Raw genomic sequence first — 22226 nt, forward strand, 5'->3', positions numbered from 1 at the left:
ATCTATCTATCTATCTATCTATCTATCTATCTATCTATCTATCTATCTATCTACCAGCTATGTTCCTCTAGACAACCATGACTAATTTTGGGGTCCCCTTAAATTCTCAGTACAATCGTAAAAGAGTTATCTCTATTGCTCCTAACCTTGTAATGAGGAAACTGAGGTTAAAGAAGCGAGGTGACCTGGGCAGTCTGACATATCAACCAAGAAGGCTGGCAGAGACTTCACTGAGAGCAAGTATGCTTCTGCAGCGTAACACACACAGCTTGCCAGCTGTGCAGAGTAGCAGTAACTCACTCCACTAGAGAAGGGAAAGGGCTCACCAGGGTCAGAGAGACAGGGCTGGGAAAGGACCACAGGAATTCACGTGGGGGCGGGGTTCCCAGCAAACACAAAGGAGCAGAGTGTGGAACAGTAGGGGGTGTGTATACAACTACAAATGGCTCATTATGGCTGGCCTGGCAGCCCCTAAGGAGCCAGTGCTATGAACTGAGAGTGGACCAGCAGGCAGGGTAGGCACAAAGCCACTGCACAGCTGCCAATTCAGAGTTTGAAGCAAAAGAGAGGAGTGATGAGACAGACATTTAGAAAGATCACCTGGACAGTAGGGCACAGGACAGGGCAGGGCTGGGGACCAGCTGACAGAAATAACAAGAGAGGGCAGACAGAAGAACAAAAGAAGAGCAAGGGTGGCCCAACAAGTCAGGAGGAAGGGACCAATAGCTAATGATCACTGCCATTTTCTGGAGCCGTTCCGCGTGCTGGGTACTCTCTCAAATGCCATAGAAATGTCCAAGAAGAGAGTGAGGCCAAAGTTCTGTGATGTGGGAGCAGGAAGGGTTTATTTCTGTTTCCTAGCTTGAGTCTTGGAGGAGAACAGCAGAAGAGATTAGAAAGCAAAGGTGAGTCCTAGTGGTGCTGATGGCGTGAGGCAGCAGAGGCTCTTTACGCAGGAAGTCCCGCCAGAGACCACGTTCCCAGTTATTCTTCCCTTCTTCCTTCGTTCCTCAAGAATTATCTTGTTCTGCACCTTAGTATCTTTCTCTTTTGGTTGATGTGTGCACGTGTGCCCATGTTCATGCCAGTAGAAGATGTCAAAATTAAAGACACCAGAGACTGGTTCTAAGAACAATCGCTTGGATCACTTGAAATTTTTAAAAAGAACAAAGAGGGAAAGAAAAAAAGACAACATGCTTCTGTCTTTGTACAGTATTTTTAGTCAATCATTCCTCATCTTTCCTCCAGTTTCCCAAGGAAAACTGGAATCCTTCAGCCTCCTGAGCCAAAAGCCAATAACCCAGTCACAGTAATTCTGCAGAACTGATATTTTGTGCTTCACCATGTAAGCAGCTCTGAAAAAGAACATGTAATTTAAACCTGCTTGTATGCAGTTTAAAGCTCTGATGTCTCAGAGAGCTGTAAGGCAGGTGGAGCCTTACTTTCTATAGACTAGTCACTGCTAATCTTAGGTGTTGCAAAAGGAAATTGTTTCCAATGTATGAATAGAGGACAAGAGTACAAAGAACTCAGAAAGGCAGAGGAGCCAGTTCCAGTTTGGACTTCCCTTATCTCCTTCCTACAGCAGGGACTGCTCAGGCTCAGCACCGCCTGGGGCCAATTTCAAGGTCAGGAAAAGATAAGCCATCCCATCTCCTTCCCCGCCCCTCATTACATTTAAACAACTGCGGGGCTCTCATCTCGGGAAGTGGATGCTCACCCTTCCAATACCCTTTCACCTAAATGCCAGGCAGGTTTTTAGGTCATTAAATTCCTCCTGTTATCCTTTACCCTTCCTTCCATACATGCTCAAGTATGGAGAGTGGGACAAGCTGGCAATAATAAAGTCACTGTTTTTGTTCCTATTCAGATTTGTTTTAAAATTATATTTTTAGTACACTAACTTTAATGTGCTACTTTGAAGGCTACATTTATTACAATCTCAATAGTCAACCATGGCGTCTACAACTGCAGATCACTGCTGCTCAAGCATTTAGTTAAAGTTAAGCCTTTTTAGAGGGCTCCAGATACTAAAAAAAAGTCACACACGGTATCTCAAGGGTATCTGGAAGTTTATGCTAGGAGGTAAGCAAATAAAAATCTTTTTTTTAAATGGGGGGGAGGAACCTCTTTAAAGACTCCAGTAAACAAATTAACAACTGCCAGCAACATGGACGACTTTCAGAGACATCCACATTGTAGGAATGTAATGTTAGAATCCAGCTGCCACAACATCTGCAGCACCCCCTTCCCTCTCAGCCGCTGAGAGGCACCCACTGAGACACATGTGAATTTCCCAGTGTCAGGGTCTCTCACCTGGGGAAGTGAGTTTACAATCAAGTGGGTACTGCTGTCCACACATCCAGCTCCCCACCCCACTCCCTGCCTCCCGTCTGGGTGTCAAATAACATGGCTGCCAGCTTGCGCCTTGCCACGGGGGCACTGCTGTCCTCTCCTCGGAGCTCCTGACACACTGGTGTTCCTCAGAGCCCCTCCATGCTCTGCTCTACCTGTGTGTCTGCTCATGGCGTTAATCTAGTAAACTCCAAACCCTGAGCAATCTGCCTCAGCATCCCCCTTAAGCCCCACCGCTGAGACCTCTCCCACAGGCTGTTGTGTGTTCTGTGACCTTGTTCAAGGGACTGATTTCACCCGACCTCTTCTGTTTCCTCACCTCTATCACCTACACAGTACTATCCCAAAAGGTAGATGCAAAAGGTATTTAAAAACAGCAAAGCCCTCAATGACGTGATGCTCAAGTTCCAAGCCACAGTCCAGAGGCTCTTCCTGTTCGATCCATCCCCTGCTCAGGGACTAGAAATTCCACACCTGTCGGGAAGACAAGATGCTCCACACCACTGAGGGGTTGGGCCGTCTAGTAGCCACAGACCCCCAAATGATTGTAGTTCTTACCTAAAACTCAAAAGAAAATGATACCCCAGAAACCATGCTTATTTTCCCCAACAAACTTACTAACACAAACCCCAGCTGTCTTAGGGTTTCTATTGCTGTGATTTGATGAAACACCATGACCAGAAGCAAGCTGGAGAGGAAAGTGTTTATTTGATTACTGTTTCCACACCTCTGTTCACCCTCGAAAGAAGTCAGGGCAGGCACTCAAGCAGGGTAGGGACCTGGAGGCAGGAGCTGATGTAGAGGCCATGGAGAGGTACTGCTTACTGGCTTGTTCAGCCTGCTTTCTTATAGAATCCAGGACCACCAGCCCAGGGTTGGCAGGGCCCTCTGCCATCAGTCACTGATTAAGAAAATGTCACAGCTGGATCTTATGGAGGCCTCTCCTCAATTGAGGCTCCCTCCTCACAGTGGCTGTAGCTTTTGTGAAGTTGACCTAAGACACCAGTTTTATCCAAACCGCAAGGCATCAAAACAAATAACAGGACTGACTGTCATCATCCACTACGAAGCTTACATGAGCTCTTAATTTTTTTCCCTTTTCTGTAATATTCAGACAAGGATTAGAATCTTGGGGCAAACGAGCCATTCGTTTCTGGACTACCCAAAGCTCAAAGACAAATCCTTATAGTTCACTAACAAGCAACAGTCTCATTTTAGTTACTAGAACCACCTCCTTTGTAAGTAATAATATGATTATTATTTTCAAGACCAGAAAGGTATGTTGGCGGGACGGGTAAGCCACACCCACATGAGGGCTGTCACTAGTGGGAGACAGTGCTGCACTCAGCGCAGTGCCTGATATACAGCGACTGTGGCAACATGACACAGGAGGGGAGCATAAAAACCAACTGGAGAGGCACTTCCTCACTGAAGCACAGCAGTTAGTCAGCACCAGCGAGCCCCAAAGAGCCTGCACTTTCCGTGGAACAGTGAAAGGCTTTTGATTGCGGTCCACAGGGAACACGAAGAAAACCAGAAGTGAGGCGCACTCCCTTCCTGCCACATGGTATAGTCTCTCAGAGGATCCCAGGATTACCCTCAGAGAAGTGGATGTTTTCCCTACAGAGTCGCTGCTGAGCCACTAACCACTGCTAATTAGCTTCATGAGGACACATTTTCAAATGGCTTGAGGCTTCTGCCTACCAGATGGCAGCTCGGAGATGGCAGCTCACTGCGAACACAGTTAGTGTAATTCAGATAACGTTCTTTATCTTGGAATCCACACTTAAGAGTCTCAACAGCAGTGGCAGATGGCACATCAAAGTGGACCCTTGGACTACCCACACTTGCGACATGGGGCCTATCAGCTAAAACTGCTGTCTCCCTCACACCACCCCTCCTTGCCATCACTGCTTTACGAACAACCCAGGATAGAAAGGTTAGGCAAGCAGCTGGGCAGGGAACACTCCACTGCACACAGGCACCTGACCTCACCAAACAAGGCTCAAGTGGGAGGCACTACAACCTGCCTAGAGGTCTCACACCCAACCAGTACCCAACCCAACCCCGACAAAAACACACTCAAAACCAAGAGCTGAAAAAGTCCACTCAGCAGGACGGAACGGAACACATCATTTCCCTCAGTGAGTTTTCTTAGCTGCATGCTCAAGCACAGGAGAAATGCAAGCTATTCTATGAAAGAGTTCACATTCTGGGGAAACCCAATGTGAACTGGAGCTCACAGTGGTAGACATGATAGAAAAATACTCAGGGGAGGCTCAGCCATGACAGCAGTGGACAGCAGAGAAAAATCAGTGAGACTGTAGCTTAGGTTAGGGTAGCCTCTGAAATCATTTTCTCTACAAGTTTAAATGCTGCTTCCAGGTGTTAACATCCTTTACTCCAGGTGTCGTCCTGGTTAGGCAGACTCTGGAATCTTTAGGGGGGACGCCTACCTACCAGAAGTATGTTACAAAGGGAAGGACTTTGAGGTCACAGCACTGACCTTCCGGAGCTTCCCAACCTCCTTTGATTGTGAATACTCTCTGCTTCATGCTCCCACCACCAGGCCCTGTCCCATTATGATGCTCTGAAACCCTCCAAGTCTGTGGGCCAAAATAAAGTCTACCTTCAGCTGCTTCTGTAAGATCCTGCGGTCACAGCAAAACAACAGTAGCAACCACAAACCCACAGAGCATGGAGACATTACATGCTTGTGACCTCACTTTGGATGTTCACATCTTTCACATTTTAATCTCTGGGTCACTGATTTTGTTGACAATTACTTGCCAACTTACAAGGGAAATATTTTAGCTTAACTTCTCAAGACCAGCACCCTTTCCACATTTCCATTTTAGTCTGCATTTCTACATTCTCTTGTATTGTTTTGCAAAGTTTTGAAACTGTCTTTCACCACAGAACTTTTTTTTTTTTTTTTTTACATAATACAAGAAGGGGACTCTGGTTCCCACAGCCATCCACAAAAACTTATTTAGCACATTAGAAAAGCACATCAGAATACCACGGGACCCACCCACGCTGTGTTTCCTTCTGTAGGAAAAAAAAAAAAAAAGCCTTCCTAAACCTACATGGGCATGCCAAAGCCCTGATCTCATCCTTCCCTCTTGCATGACCCAGGTGAAGAGGCTCCCAGGATCCCTTTCCTTACCCCAGCACCCTTTCCTTACCCCAGCACCCTTTCCTTGCCCCCAGCCCTGTTCTCTTCCTGGGAAAGAGAAAGAAACTAGAGCGCAGCAGCAGATGCTCCACGCGTGCAATCAAGGGAGTAGCTCTGCTCAAAGGAGGGGGTGGCAGAGGACACGCAGAGGCTAAGGCAGGAATCCTGCAGGGCAGGGCTGACATGTAGCCCAGTGACTCTCCAAGAGGCACCAGCTGTTTCTGGATGGCAGGGCTAGGAGGTCACGTGGACAGGGTCTGCTCTCAGGAAGAAGACAGACTGCTCTACCATCTACTCGGCCATGCCTGCAGTCCTTCCTTCAGTGGATACTTACTGAACACACGCCATCTCCACAGTGCTACAGCAGCCTGGGACAAGAATTTCCTTACTGAATGGTTTTGCTGAGTCTAGCCCACTACTGTCTTGGTAAGTGCAGTTTTAGTGGCACTCAACCACACTCCCGTTGCTTCTGTACCCTGAGAACAGAGGGTACAATCGCTGTGACAAAGGCTATATCGCAAGCCCTAAAGTTCACCATATGGTTCATTATAGAGATAGTTTGCCAAATCCTGCTTTGGAAAATGCTGGATGAACCCAGCACAAGCCCAGCTATCCTTATATTAACTAGGGGAGTTAATATCCTAATACACAGTGCTGGAAAATGTTAGTGTCCCTCAGAGCCCGTGAGGACATGTAATGTCCACATGAGGACATCTGGAGGTAGGGCTCTGGGCGTGACTATGTCATACAGGAGCCTCATACACAGGTATGGAGGAGGCCTCACAGAAGAGACCAAGGGCACGAACCATTGCACCTGTGATCTCAAGGTCACACACACAGAAGACAAGGCTGAGTATGAAGCAGGAAGCAGCTCTGGACAGACACCCTAAGTCTGCTGACACCGATCTTGGACTGTCCAACCTCTAGAATTTCAAGAAATAAGTTTCTGCTGTTTTATCAGTTCTGTTTTACCGGCTTCTAGCATTTTGTCCTAGCAGCCCAGACCTTCTGGTAAGACATGTAGGCTGCTCTGCTTCTAAACACTCTCCTTGGTGCCCATCACCTAACCCCCTCCCCCAACTTCCAAAGCCTACATGAAAACACTAACTAGAAAAAACACTGAATTCCAGAATAGACTGAATTTTGTTTTGTGTTTTAGACTTCTTTATGTGCACTAATGTTTTGGCTGCATGAGTGCAATACATCACCTGAATGTCTGGTGCCCAAGGTCAGAAAAGGGCATGGGATTTCCTAGAACTGGAGTCACAGGTGGTTGTGAGCCACCACATGGGTGTTGGGAATTGAACGAATCTTCCACAAAAGTGCTCTTTGGTTTTGCTTTGTTGTTGTTATTTTGTTATTTGTTTTTGAGACAAAGTCTACTTGGCTGACCTGGAACTCAGTCTGTAGGCCAGGCTGGCCTCAAACTCACAAAGATCCACCTGCCTCCGCCTCCCAAATGCTGGCACACCCAGATAAAATAAGTGCTATTAACCAATGATTTTTTGATCTATCCCTCTAAACCCTGGATTAAGTTCTAATGATAAATTATCTAGATATGAATCTGAATGATGCAGCACATATGAATGTTTCACAAGGAGAGCTATAGAAATCAAGTTTATAGTACATTAAATATTTTACCTAATGTGGTAATGTTACATAAAGTGGACCAATTATATAATGATTATCTCATAAAACTCACAAAACTGTTACGCACTCAGAAAAGCAAAAAGCTTTCATTGTTAAGGATCTAAACTCCAGTTCTTCAAATAAATATCCGAATCATGTAAAAGCACACTGAAAAGAAGGAATATATGTTAGAAGAAAGAAAGAAAGAAAGAAAGAAAGAAAGAAAGAAAGAAAGAAAGTCCTGCATGTGTGAACTGAACTAGAAGAAACCTAAAAAGGAGACCAAAACACACATTTTCATACACCACTATTTGTTTTTAACACCAATGATTCGAAAGGCCAAGATGCTCACTCTGTGAGCATGGTCAGACCCCACCACTGAGTTCTGGTGCCCATCTGAGCACACGGAGAGGGAGCACAGACTCCCTGAGAAGTTAGGATGGAAGGTGGCACTACACAGCTGCACATCGCTGCTGCAGGGCTGTCCAGAATTGTCTGCAATGGCAGGAATGATCTCTATTTGCACAGGCCAAAATCACCACTGAGCATGCCAGACATGTGGCTCCCAGGCACCTAAATGCAGCTACTACAACCAAAGTTCTCAGTTTTAGTATTTCAATGACTGCTTAAGAATCCCATGTATGAATACTGAGTTTCCACCACCTTCACTCCTCCCTCTCCCTCTCTAACCCTGCTCCCTCCCTCTCAATCCAGGACATAAACACACACCCTACTGGGTCCATTTAGTGCTGCTCGTATGTACACATGTTTAGGGCTGACCCCTGAGATTGAATGAATACTTATTATTATTTTTATTGTTACTGTTACTATCTGGGTTTTAGTGCTACTGGTTTATTGATTTTGTTTTTATGACATTCTTAGGTAGTCCAAGATGACCTCAAGTTCAAACCTTCCTGCCACAGCGTGAGCAATGGGCTAAAAACATGCATTTTCATTTTAATGAGTATAAACTAACAGAGCGAGGGCGGAGTGCAGTGGTGCATGCCTTTAATCCCAGCACTCAGGAGGTAGAGGCAGGTAGATCTACAGAGTGAGTTCCAGGATAGCCAAGGCTACACAGAGAACTCCTATCTCGGAAAAAAAAAAAAAAAAAAACCAATAAACTAACAAACAAACTACCTACCATCCTATACAGTGAGTCCGAAGTTCTAACACGTTGACTCCACAGACTACTCTTGCTTTTCAGGAAAAGGACTAATTTTTTTTTCTCTCAAAGATACGAATTGACTATCTTTCCAACACCAAAGTCTACCACTCTTACTTTAGGTGGCAGAAGCCTAGGCCTTTGTTTTCAGCAATTTAATCTGCTTTTCCTCCTACTAGCCAGGTCAGAAACTCAACTGTTCTTCATCAGTTATGAAGTGTCAGCTGAACCTGTTACCCTACAAATAGGGCTGATGGGGCAGAGAGATGCCTCAGTAGAGTCTGTTCTGGCAGAGGATCCAGGTTGGGTTCCCAGCATCCAGATGGCTATAACACCAGTTCTACAGAATCCGATGCCCTCTTCTGGGCTCAGCGGCACTGCTTACACAGGGTACACATCCAGACAAGTAGCCATTCGCACATACACATAATTAAAATTATCTTTTAAAAACTTTAAAATAAGGCTGTAATGATACAATGATTGCTTCACCCAAAACATTATCAAAATGTTCCTTTTCCTCTTCTCAAAATTAAAACTAAACGTGTACTTTTTTAAGTGTTAGTTCATAGAAGGAAGAGGGAAGCCAGCCCAGGCTGTGTAAGGACATGAAGATAACATCTGAAGGTTCATCCTGTAAATTCGACTGAACTGAGGGGATTCTTCTAGGAGATTCATGGAGCACACATCTAGGTAAGTCTGTCGGGGCATTTCCAAAAACTGGCATGTGGAACAGCAAATCAGAAGGGACCTGCCCTGAATGAGGACGACACCATCCAACAGGCTGGCCAACTTGCCAACAAAAAAATGCAGAGGAAACCAGCCAAGGAGACCGGAGCTCAGATCTTCCTGAGTGGGTGGTCCGTAGCCGCTGCTATCATCTGCAGGCATCATACTCCTGAGCGTCAGTGTAGATTCACACCACGGCTCTCCAGGAGGCCTTCAGGCCTTCAGCCTCAGGCTGGGCCACAGCATTGGTCACTTCTGCTCTGAAGCCTCCTCCTATCTGAACTAAGCAACTACTAGGTTCTTGGGTGCTTCAGTGTGTAGATGGCCACTGGTGGACTATGTAGCCTCAGACTGTGTGAACCATTCTAACAAATCCTCTTGTATACTATACACTGTGGCTCCTATGCTAGAGAAGCCTGACTAATCGACCAACAGCATATTACAACAGAAGGGATGACCAATTGAGGCAAACATGGACTACACGAAATAAAATCAGATGTCCTGGGAATTCAGAAATCTAGCACATACGGTGTAAGTCACACGTCACTAGCAGGGTCTGCAGGTGGACTCTGTCCTTGGGTTTTCAATCAAGCACTTTTTACATAACGTTTCCAGCCCAGCCACCTAACCCTGCTTACCTAGCTATTCAGCTGCTGCCTCGTATCTCACAGCTGCTAAAGCCAACATTCACTGACTCCGTCAATTCTCAGTAAATGTTTACTGCACACCAAACACAGTTTTAAGGGTCTAGCTACCCCTCAGTGTGGTCTCTACCTTCAGTGTCTACCTTGGGAAACTGCCTATACTTTTGTGTGCAAGCCAGGAACAGGGATATTGTTTCCTTCCCATTGGTTACTCAGTCCTAAATTTACCTTCAAAATCTCTGTCTTACTTTAGCTCTGTTCTCTACTGCTAATCACCTATAGACCGAGCCAGCAGCTGTTAAACAGTGGCAATCCTGCCCTCAAAGGTGTATCTGGAAACAGTGGTTTTTGTCACAGCTCAGGGTTCTCCTAGCATAGGAGCCAGGGGTGCTGCCGAATTTCCCATGGTGCAGGTCCTTCATGTCAAAGAACCTCCCATCCTTAAGTGTCAGGGCTGAGATCGGGAACTGACTTGCATAGACAGGAGAGGGACGAACAACAAGATTTTATGTTTTGTCACTTCCTTATGAAATCCTCGTGCCGGGAGTACTGTGGTGTAACAAATACGGCTCTACTGTGACTTCTTCTATTCAAGGGAAAGGTGCTTTCTGTGTGAGCGTGCTCAATACTCACTGGTGCATGCTCTCCACTCCTGCTGTGACCATGATGCAGTAGGAAATCCCACTTTGTACAAGGAAGTGTAAGGCATACCTATAAAAAGGAAGAATGTGTTAGAGGCAGCTACAAACATCACGTTCAAATGCTACAGGTGGAAAAGCACAAGTGTATCCTAGAACATGGCCACACACACACACACACACACACACACACACACACACACGCACGCACGCATACATGTGCAAAAATGACTAAACCTTCCCAAGCACAAATAATATTCTTCAAATACCTAAACAGGGAGCCCCATGCCTCAGGCCAAAGGCACTGGACAAAGAAAATGAATCCCTATAAGACCAGCTCAATGCCCCAGCCTCCACATAACCTAATTGCAGGAAAGCAGCGTGGGGCCATGTGGATGGAGGGTTGCCACCTTTTTCATAGGCCGAAAAACAGTCTTTTTCAAGGGAGTGATGAACACGATTTTCAGAAGAGTCGTGGCAGAAGGCCTGCTACTTCCCCAAACTTCCCCAGTTCCAGCCTTCTACATCATTGTGTTTACCCTTTTAACAGTGGCATCCCCCCCCAAAAAAAAAGTTCCTAAAAGGCACCCAAATCTATTCTCAAAGAACAGTGGCTTGCTTGAGTCAAATGAACTTCCTTCTGAAAATACAGTAATGCGCTATGATGTGTTTGCAAAGCATGCTGGTTTGCATGACAGCCCTTTCTAATATCCGAATAGAGAAGCCAGCCATTTAATGACAAAACCAATGTATCTATTTGCTTCAAGAATTTCAGGCAAACTATGATACGGATCTCTGGGACTAACCTCAACCCAAACCGTCCCTGAGATCACACATCACAGACACACACACACACACACACACACACACACACACACACACACACTTGTCCTCTTTCAACTTCCCTTTTGGATGGCACAACTTTTAGTAAACTTTTGCAATTGCTATGTACAAATTAATAAGAATCTTAACATATGGTTAAAAATTCTTTTTAACTTATTCATAGACTATCAGATAGCATGACTATGGAAAAATGCTTGCACATTTTTCTATAGATATGTACAAATAAGGCGTAAGTCCCAAGACAGGCCGTAGAAGATAAAACAGGAAGTCTGTATCTCTACACACACACATTCCACCCACACACAGGTACACACACCACATACACACATCCAGAAAGACAACTATGACCTGGAGTATTCCTTCACTCAGAGGAAGGAGGAGACAGGGAAACATACACAAGAAAAAAAGGAGAATAGGATGAAACTTTAAAATACTGAATCGAAATGCCATCGACCTGTTCATTAACAGCAGCAGCTAACTAGCAGACCTTAAGGAATGTTGTTGGGGATGGCTGGGCACTCTTCAGGACTTTTAATACTTACAAGTGTCTTCAACAAGGTGGAGGAGCATGTCTGAGGAAAGTGTTTCCTTTTCTAGGTAAGTTTCCTAGGGTTACAAAGACTTTGAAGCCAACAGGTTTACTCCCCCAACATCACCCGGGTGGCCTGGCAGTCTTCAGGCTCCCGCTCCTGGCACGCTTGGCTGCCTTTGGAGAGTGGAGTAACATTTAGGCAACTACCTGCCAAGCTAGTGTTTGCTGCTGTGGTAAGTCAGGCTTAGCGATGCCGACCTGCTCTCAATTCATCTGTTCTGTGGAGGCCACAAACACAGCAGGTGCCTGCTCTCATCAGTTGCCACACCAAGGAAATTCCTCACACTGCCCCTCACTGAGCTGCCCCTCAGAAGTACCACCCACACAGGAAGCAAACTCTAGCCACTTCAGGTGTGGGTGATTATAAAGTAACACATGGAAACTCTGGTGTGGGTCTAGATAGAAGCACAGAAGTAAGGAGCAAATTCAGTACTATCTGGAAAAAGAAGTGCTTGTAGGCACTAAGGAAAAGGGGGTGGGGAAGTAGGCGAAGTAAGCAATAATATTTACAGAGCAAACATGTCCTCCAAAGGGAAGTTGTAAAAATCAGTGGTAGGACTGCCTCTAGAGGAATTGGGGGGGAGACTAACAAATACAAAGCTAAATAATAAACCAGAATATTTACCATTAAGTAATTCTGGCTAACAAAAAATTAACTTGTGGGGCTGGAGATATGGGGCTCAATGGTTAAGAGCACTGTCTGCTCTTCCAAAGGATGGGAGTTCAATTCCCAGCATCCACATGGCAGCTCACAACTGTCTGTAAAGCCATTTAAAGGGAACTGACAACTTCACACTAATGCACATAAAATAAAGTGAAATAACATTTTTAAAAAGTTAACGTGTTCTCCCCCTCTTAATCAAAGGAAAGAATTTTTTTAAGTGTCTCCTTTAAGAATAAAGAACCCAAATTAAGTAAATAAATATCTTGCTACCATATGTAACTTGAAACTTGACAACTCAACCTTGAGGTAAAGCCTGGTAACTGGGAGACTGTTATACTGTATCTAAGAAGACTTAACACAGTGAAACTCCTGGGCAAAGGACTGCTTCAGGCTCCGCCCCCCCCACCCCCCCCCCCCCCCCCCCCCCCCCGCCCATTGAACTGAACGCATCTGCTTTTCCACAGAGCACAAAGGGAAGGACGCCCCTAGAGCTAGAACTGTTCTCCAACCCTCGTGAAAACGTGCTACACACACACACATACGAGATACTTAGCTATTGTGAATGAACACACTGAGATACACTTCCAGACACTCTAGAAAGTAGGGAAACCATAAAAGAAGAAGGGTGGGACGTTAATGACTGTTGAAGCTGGGTAGTGAGCATATTACAGTCTGTCACATTATTCTATGCTGGGAAGGTCCAGTGATGTTTAAAGACATCCACCACCTCCTCCGAATCAAAACAGAAACTTGAGAAAACTGATGATATGAACTTGATCGATGTCATCCAAGAAGCAAAAGGCTCATATGCTTGGATCTTACGACAATGGCGAAATCACAACACTATGTACAGGCACCCCAGGCAGTACAGCACCAAGACCTATTATCCAGGCAGCCAGGGGCAATATGGTGGAGATGGAATAAATTATTCTCAGTGGATTTATTTATACGTCGAAAAATTATTCTTAGTTGATTGTTCGTGAGGTCCTAGGAAACATTTGCAGTTGCTGGAGGCAAAGGGCAAATTAAGAAACAGTAGGTACTGCAGCCCCTGTAAAGATTAAAATACAAACACCGGGAGACAAGCTAGGCTAAGAGAGGCACTGGCCGCCCAGGCCACCGTGAAAACCATTCAAGCACAGGTGAGTGAGGACACATCCAACTCTCTCACAGCCTGCTCAGCTCAGACAGGTGCCTGGGAGGAGCAAGCCTGGAGTCCCCAGCTATGCATGGTGGGCACCAAAGACGAAAAGTTGCAAGTCACCGAGAAGCTCATCCACACAGAGGCTCTGCTGCCTTGCCAAAAGTGACTGGGTGCCTTGCTGCCCTGCTTTCCTGTCAGACACAAGAAGCAGCACAAGCAGAGCTTACAGGAAGTGTAAGCTCTCGGGCTAGCCCACTGAGGAAGGCTAGAACTAACCTACCATGCACACACATATACAGGCTAGCCTAGTGAGGAAGACTGGGGCTAACACTACACACACACGCGTTTAAAGGATCCTGAGTAAAAATTTTTCTCTCGTAGCAATTTTTCTCTACTAAAAACAAACAAAAGTCTCTCATGCTAATGGTAGAAGAGTCAGTCAAATGGACTCCCAGACTCTTCAGAGCCGACAGCACAGAGATAACCCAAAGGAACAAACACCACAGTGATTTACTGGTTGTCTTGGCATAAAATATTTACAAGATGAGTGAAAAGAACTACTTAACAACAGACTGTTTTTATACATCCTTTTCGTGCCCCTGTTCGTAACTTACAAAAAGTAAATCTTCTCTAAGACAAAAATCAAGAGATCCCATTCCCAATCCATTGTTTCTCGACTGAAGGTAAAGATTTTGACAGTTAGCCTTGACAGAAAACTTTGTAAGCATATTTGTAAGTATATTTCAGAACAAAACCCTTTATAATGCATTCCTCTACACACTCAATTCTCACATACACCTAACAGTGTTCATTTAAACATGATCAAAAGAATTACTTACCATCCAAAGCAAAAAAATGCAAGATAAAGGCCCAAAAGGGTAGCAACTATGTGTCTGATAAAAGAGCTAGTTTTGCTTGAATGTAGATAAGTTCGAAACCAAACGGCTGCTAACAAGGCAAAGAGTTGGCACACTACAAAGTTGACCTGTAAAGAAAAATTAAAACTTTGTGTTAGCAATAGACTGGAATCCTCCAATGTCACATTTAAATTCTAAGGACAAAAATACCACAGTTAACATAAAATTGATTTTTTTTCTAGTTTACAAAAGCAAAAGAAAACAAACAAAACCCCTCAAACCAATAAATGGGGCATTTTCCAGGGAGGAGCTTCAAGTAAAGGTGAGGTCAATATACATTTCCTGCAGTGCACCTGGTAGGAGATAGGTGTGCAAAGGTGAGGGCAGGTGTGGCAGGATACCTGGAAGAAGAGGACAACAGTGGGCACACAGAGCGCTCTGTGGGTAAAGGGACAGAGCAATCTTTTAGATGACTCAGGTCTTCACTGGGAGAAAAGCATAGCTCCCAGGGACCCACAATGCTCGGGGGCAGGGTCCAGCTCCTCCAAGTCCCCAAGGCTCAGGGCTACAGATTCAGTGGGATGGGGACACGGGACTATCCAGGGAGCACAATGGAGCTGCTGTGGTCTAAGCATCACTAGGACAAGGGTGAATGACGGCAGGTAAGACACAGAGCGTTTGGCTGTGTGCTGAGCAAGGATCACACACCTTTCCTGAGTCTAGCAGGGCTAGTATTAAACTCCCTCCAGAGCTCAGAGCCAAGCTCCTCACAGGCAGAGGCAAGCCTGAGGCCGCGCTCTTCCTACCAACAGGCCTAAGATCAAGGGTCTCCTGTGGAATGTAAAGGCTTAAGGAAGGCCCTTTCCTTCGCTCTCATGAGGCTCATTCTCACGAAATGAGTCTTACAGCCTGTCTACAAAACATCATCTTCCTACAGTCACAGACAAGCAGGTTCTTGCCTTGCATTGTGAGAAGAGCAGCCAGCACAGCTGTCTGTCTGAGACCACCATTCTCTGAAACACTCAATGGAAGGCAAACATCTTTCTGGAGCATTCTAGTGATTGCTTCTCCTAAACAGTTTTAACTGTGTTTCCAAAAAATTAGCCCAAAGTAAATACATTAGAAAAATCGCAATTCTTGACACTAATTACTATTCCAGAGTATAACAGAAAAAAAGCAAGCTGATACACGGGAACGTTGGCAGACATTAGCAAGCCTTTTAGAAGCTGTACAGAAAATGTTTTAAGAACAAGCTTGAATGGCGAGTGTCAAAAGCAAGTGACACAAGTAGGCCAGGACAGTAGTTCCCAATGCCAGCAGGGTATCCCCAACCCCAGGGGGGCTTGGCTCTCCTCAGCGCTCACCCTCTTCCCTCTTCACATATTCATACAACATAAAGGAAGTTGTGCTTGTGACAGAGGCATTCTAAGCTGAAATTTTACAGACTTTCGGTAGTACCTGTCCTAATATCATGGTCTTTCACATCAAGGACATTGAGATCAGGCCTCACTGAGCACAATCACAATATTTGGTACACAAGACTATGTGTTTTTTTTAAATGCCCAAGAGAGATTTCTGTAACATTGAGGAACAAGAGCCCTGTTTTGCACAATAAGGGAAACAAATAATTTAAGGAGCACATGGGTGCATGTGAGATGAGGGAGCTCGCTCGCCATGGGCACTCCGGGTATAACATTTAGGCATTTAATAAAATTATTAAATTGTTTTAATTAAATACAAAAAGTCTGAAGGTGTTTTAATAAAGAAGGCATTGGGAAATGCCACCACCCCCGCGCGCCACCTTGAAAGGCACAGGACCATGTGTGTGTAGGGACAGTATAGAGGCTGGGGCAGGCTGGCCAATCAGAGCAACAGGTATCAGGGCCAGCTAAGAATGAGAAAAGGCGAGAGCCATCTGTGGAAGAGGACAACGCCTGTCAAGACCAGGACATAGGGACAAGCAGCCTGTGGGAAATGGATACTAAGTCTGCATGTGGGGCTTGTGGGGGCTCAGGGGCCAAGTGTACAACCCCACACAGGGGTCCTCCAGAAAGGTCTAGAGACTTGAGGCAAATGTGAGTCTGAGAGCTGTGGACACAGTTGGAAGAGAGCTACAGAGAGACAGGATGGTGCTGGATAAGACCCTGAGCCCTACAGCGCTAAAGGACCCCAGAAGCAGGGGAGCAAGCAGTCTTGAGATATGTAAAAGAAGACCCAGGGAGCTGGTACAGAGACTGTGGCCACTGTCACTGCAAGGGAGGGGCCAGGACAGTAGTACCAAGGCCAGCAGCTGTCCGCTCCTAAGAAGTGTCTTTCTCCCAATTGCTCACTCTCTTCCTGTGAGAGTCTCTCTACCTCTACTTAGGTAGCACAGCTTGACTGGTGAAGGTGGCAAGAATAGCAGAAAAAGTCCCAGAGGCACACTTTATAGATCAGGAAACTGTCTCACTATTGAGAGGGAGTCACTAAAACCACAGTGTGAAACCATCCATCTCCCACTCACTGCCCGGAAAGACGAGTGGGATATGGCCTGCAGGGAAGAGCCAGCGAGGTACAGTCCCCGAGCATATCCGAGTGCAGCACTGACATTTAGGAAGGGCAGGGGAGGAGTGGGCCTTCCCCACACAAGGAGACAGGCATCCCTGGTACAGGGCAGACCCATGAGATGGGCACTCCGAGTGTGGGAACCCTGGAAGAGAAGGCAGAAATTGCCATGAAAGCAACAGGATATCACGACACAGGGGTGCAGGTTATCTGAGCCTCTGCTAGAAAAGGCGGGAGGACACGGGCACACACCTGTAATCCCGGCACTCTGGGAGGCAGAGGCAGGCAGTCAGCTGTGAGTTAGAGGCCAGCCTGGTCTACGAAGTGAGTCCAGGACACCCAAGCCTACAGAGAGAAACCCTGTGCAACCCAAAAAAGACTGGAGGACACAAACACATCCAGCCATTCAAATCATTCTTTTTAAAAATCTAAATGCAAGAGTGTCCCAAATAAAAACCATCTTAGTCATCCTTTCACAGATGGGAAGGTTGGAAAGGCAGAGTCCCGGTAAGAGAAGAAGAGCAGGATAGCACGTGTTCGAGTGAGAGACCCAACACAGTAAGAATCCACACTGCCTATCAGACACTCACTTCTGATCGCAGTCACCTCCCCGAGGCCTCAGGACAAGGGCTGTTCCCCACATCATATGCAAACAGCTAATGTTCTGAACTTGAGAGCACACAAACTACGGGGGACACCCAGAGTCCAGTCAGAGTTGGCCAGGTTCTGCTCTGCTGGGCCAGGTTCTACTTTCAGGGTGTGTCTGAAGGTCAAACTCAACTGCCACAGGCAGGATCCCAAAAGAGACAGACACCGCCATCCCATCTCACTCAAAAGAGGGAAGGCTGTTTTACGGAGATGTTAGGCATGATCCAAAGAGTCTGGTGTAGTGCCTGGTATGGGGACACACACCTGTAACACCCGCACTCCTACTAAGATAGGGCAGCCATGAGTTTGAAGACAGCTTGGCTACACAATGAGAGAGGAGGAAGGAACGAAGGAAGGGAGGGAGGAAAGAGGAGGAGAGAAGGAAGGAAAAAAGAGGAGGAAAGAGAAGGAGGGAAGGAAGGAGGAAAAGAAAGGGAGAAAGAAAAAAAGCGAGAGAGAAAGAAAGATAAAGTTGCTGTAGGTTTGGCTTGGTATAGGTCAACTTCTATACATGCTTTCGTCTAAAAGGAAAGTTTAGAATTAAAGGATTTTATTTTCTTTTACTTTTTAAATATTTACACTGCGTGTGTGTGTGTGTGTGTGTGTGTGTGTGTGTGTGCGCACGCATGTGCTATAACAGGCATTGGAAGTCAGAGGACCATGTACAGAAAGCTGCCTCTCTTGGTGATCCTTAAATGTATTCTAAAACTGTTAAAGCGGAAAGTTAGCATCTATCTTTCTATATTACCTACCCATCTTGGTCTGTGTGGTATTTGAGGTTTGTTTGTTGGGTTATTTTTTTTATTCTATATTTCTTTTTTTGTTGTTTTGATATTTTTTCACCCTGAGACAGGGTTTCTCCGTGTATCCTTGGCTGTCCTGGAATGGCTTTGTAGACTAGGCTGGCCTCGAACTCACAGAGATCCATCTGTCTCTGCCTCCCCTAGTGCTGGGAGTACAAGCATGTGCCACCACTCCTGGCTTTATTCTATATTTCTACTACTCTCTTTTCTTCTGCCTTCCCTGCTTCTCTCCGGCCCTTTCTCCCTCTTTCATTCAATATGACCCATGTCCTAAGAGAAAAAAGAAGGGTGAGATGGCTCAGCATGTAAAGACACACACCAGCATCCCTGAAAACCTGAATTAATACCCAGAACCGACATGGTGGAAAAAGAAAACTGATGCCTGCAAATTGTTTTCTGACCTCTGTGCCTGTGTGAATGAGTACACACACACACACACACACACACACACACACACACACACAAGTTATACTTTTAACAATACAATTGGTTCTATCTGCAGGTTGCACACTGTCAGATTCAACCAACCATTCGTTGAAAATACCTGAAGGAAAAAAAAAAAAAAAAACATCCATACGGAGCATGCCCAGACTTTCCCTTATCATTCCCCAAGAGTCCAGTGAAGCAGCTGTTCACACAGCACTTACAAGCATGAGGTATTTTGGGTCATGTAGGGATGATGTAAATGAACGAGAGAATGTGCTGAGTGGTAAATGCTGTACATTTCATGAAAGCAACTTGAACACCCACACATTCTGGTATCTGGTGAGGTTCTGGGGCCCATCTCTCCCAACACAGAGGAGCTGCATCCTGCTCCAGTTACCTGAGACTTAAAACGACACCTTTGAAGAGACTGCTTCCAGTAATTTGGTTTTCTGAGACTGGGTTTCTCTGTGTTGCCTTGGCTGTCCTGGAACTCAGTATGTGCACCAAGAACTCACTATGTGGAATTCACTATGGCTGGCCTCGAACTCAGAGATCTGCCTGCCTCTACCACCCAAGCATTGGAATTAAAGGCGTGCACCACCACTGACCACTTTCAGTAATTTGAAAATGGGAAACCAGAGGGAGTCAGGACAAAGGGAAGAGAGAAAAATGAAAAACTTCTCAGCTGCTTTAAGGCTGACTCACGAAGCTCCTCATTCATACATAAGAAGCCTTTGTAATCGGCTGCATGTAAAAATACTTATAAAAAGCCTCAGCTTGAGATGCATCAAAGAAGTTGCTCTTTAAAGCACTTGTTTTCTTCATCAGTAAGAGACATGCCACTTAATCTCAGTATCCTGTGCCACTTCAAAGTAACAGTGACAACACTGACTAAAGGACATTCAAAGAAAGTGGTAATGTCACAAAATAAATTTGTAAAAGCAATTAGGAAATGCATACGTTTTTAAAAGAGAACAATAGACGTTATAAAAGAAAAGACTGACAGTTTTTTAAACTACATAAAGTTCTTAAGACTGTATAGAAGGGAAAGAAAGCAAAAAATAAATAAAAAGTGAGGGAAAACACCGCAAAATCACAGAAAAGAAAGTCACTTATGGGAAAATTATAAATTACACAAGAAAACTGGGCAAAACAGCATGGGCAATTTATAAATGTCAACATTCAATAAAACTCTGAAAACTTCCTTCCTAACCGTAAGGAACACAAGCTAACCTATTACTGCGGTATTGTACCCCAACTCTTAGAGGAGACTGGTAGCAGACGTGGTGTGCCAGCACATGGCCAGAACAGCCATGTTCAGATAAGCCTTCTTGTCTGTTGAAATGTCCCAGAAATGACAAAGAGCAAAGGCTTCTGTGTCAGCCCATGTCCAGACACGGAGGGATTTCAAAAAAAATTATGTTTTATACCATCGAAGGAATGACTTGGGGGCTGGAGAGATGGCTCAGTGGTTAAGAGCACTGTCTGCTCTTCCCAAGTACCCAGGTTCAACTCCCAGCACTCACATGGCAGTTCATAACTGTCTGTAACTCCAGTTCAAGGTGGTCTGACACCCTCAAACCAATGCACATAAAATAAAAGTAAATAAATTAAAAAAAAATGGGGTTGGGGGTTTAGCTCAGTGATAGAGCGCTTGCCTAGCAAGCGCAAGGCCCTGGGTTTGGCCCTTAGCTCTGGGGAAAAAAAAAAAAGACAAAATAACAAAAAGAACAACAACAACAAAAAAAAACCCAAACAAACAAGCTAACTAGGAATGACTTGTTACTGCAGCAAATCCTAGCTTTATCCTGACTAGATGTGAACGTTAACACCATAAATATACATCCTACGTAAGAATGTAAGAGTATATGGCTTGCCTAATACAAATAATTTAATAATGCTAATTTATAGATAAAAACAGAATTCCTATGTAAATACTTCAGGCTTCTATTTTTTTCTACAAAAATTTTTCTAACAAAAATTGCACACTGAAAGTAACAGTGTAGAAAAAAGAATATGCATATCTATCAGACACATGACAAAGGATCAGTCTACATTCAAACACACCCCTGCCAGCCAGTGAGTATATGGGCAGTGAGGCTGGAGGAGCGTCAAAGTCAGGGTAGCCTGGGCTTCCTAGAGAGTCTGTCTCAAAAAATGATTAAAAAAGTCTGCAAAGAACTCTCAAAAGATAGTAGAAAAAAATCACACAGTCATGAAAATAAACCACAAATTAGATATAATCAAATGCCTTTGTCATCGTTGTTGTTTTGTCTTTCAAGACAGGGTTTCTCTGTGCAGCCCTACCTGTCCTGGAACTAGCTCTGTAGACCAGGCTGGTCTCTAATTCACAGAGATCCATGTGCCTCTGCCTCCCGAGTGCTGGGATTAAAGGCGTGTGCTACTTCCATATGGCAAACTAAAGGTTTTTAATGTGGTGAAAAGAATAAGTGATCTGTTTGTTTCGACAGGAAAGATGATCACCAAGATGTATCATAAGTGAGAAGTGCACACTACAGAGTAAGAGACTAGCTGGTCTACGCACCTGCATGCCATCACTAGAGTTCTCTCCCTACTGACACATGCCTGCTGTGTGCTACACGCTAGACATTACTCTCACCCCCACAGTCTATGCCCATCTACCACACTTCACCAACTGTAGCTAACTCAGCCATCACCAGGTAAGCACCAGGCACTCTTACTCCAGAGCCCATGCTACCAACCACAGGCCATTCTGTTTCCATGTGCTGCAGCCTAGGAAAACTAGCCCTCAAGGCATTACATGAAAGAGGCAATGGAGGGATCTGAAATGCCCCCGTGTGTGCAAGCTTACACGCACAATAAAGCCTCCTGTGCAAACTACTCCTTCCTAACCCAGCCCCCACCGACCCTCACAAGACATCACCGGTCTGAGGATGGCGGCAGTACTCCCCTGTGTATTTTCACACTTTTATGCATTTTTCTATGCTGTATCACTCTGAATGTTTAACTTTCTAAACACGGGAGAAGCCAGCCTGAGCTCCTTCGGTTACTCTTAGCACTTTGTGTCTGGCGTGCGTCTGGGAGATACGCACGAGGCACCTTGCCTCCTGGCCTGCTGCACAGCGTTCTGTTGCGTGGCTTCGTGGGAGCAGACTTGCAGGTAAGCGTCTTCCACTGAAGGACATATGGCTAAGTTGCTCCCCTGAGCAGCTTGAGCCTGCTCAGGCGCCCACTCTGCAGCGAGTGCCACCTCTCCACATGCCTGGCAACATTTGGTACTGCCAGACTTTGCATTTTCATCGTCAGAGAACAGAAGATTTTATCTCACTAGTTTTTTTTTAATGTCATTTTCCCCTAGATCTGTTGGACATAGAACTTCCACTTGCTA

The 22226-nt window shown here is 45.3% G+C and overlaps 1 protein-coding gene across 1 annotated transcript in view; it reads right to left on the minus strand.

Moving 5' to 3' along the window:
• Positions 1 to 22226, minus strand: part of Mboat2 (membrane bound O-acyltransferase domain containing 2) — a 117102-nt gene that overhangs the window by 60025 nt on the left and 34851 nt on the right. The window contains exons 2-3 of the mRNA XM_055621930.1: positions 14418 to 14563; positions 10331 to 10408 (exon numbers count right to left, since the gene is read on the minus strand). Coding sequence (XP_055477905.1) covers positions 10331 to 10408; positions 14418 to 14563 — 224 coding nt within the window. The remainder of the gene's footprint in view (positions 1 to 10330; positions 10409 to 14417; positions 14564 to 22226) is intronic.

Source organism: Psammomys obesus, unplaced genomic scaffold, assembly GCF_907164565.1.
Source record: "Psammomys obesus unplaced genomic scaffold, mPsaObe1.curated_primary_1811, whole genome shotgun sequence".
NCBI lineage: Eukaryota > Metazoa > Chordata > Mammalia > Rodentia > Muridae > Psammomys > Psammomys obesus.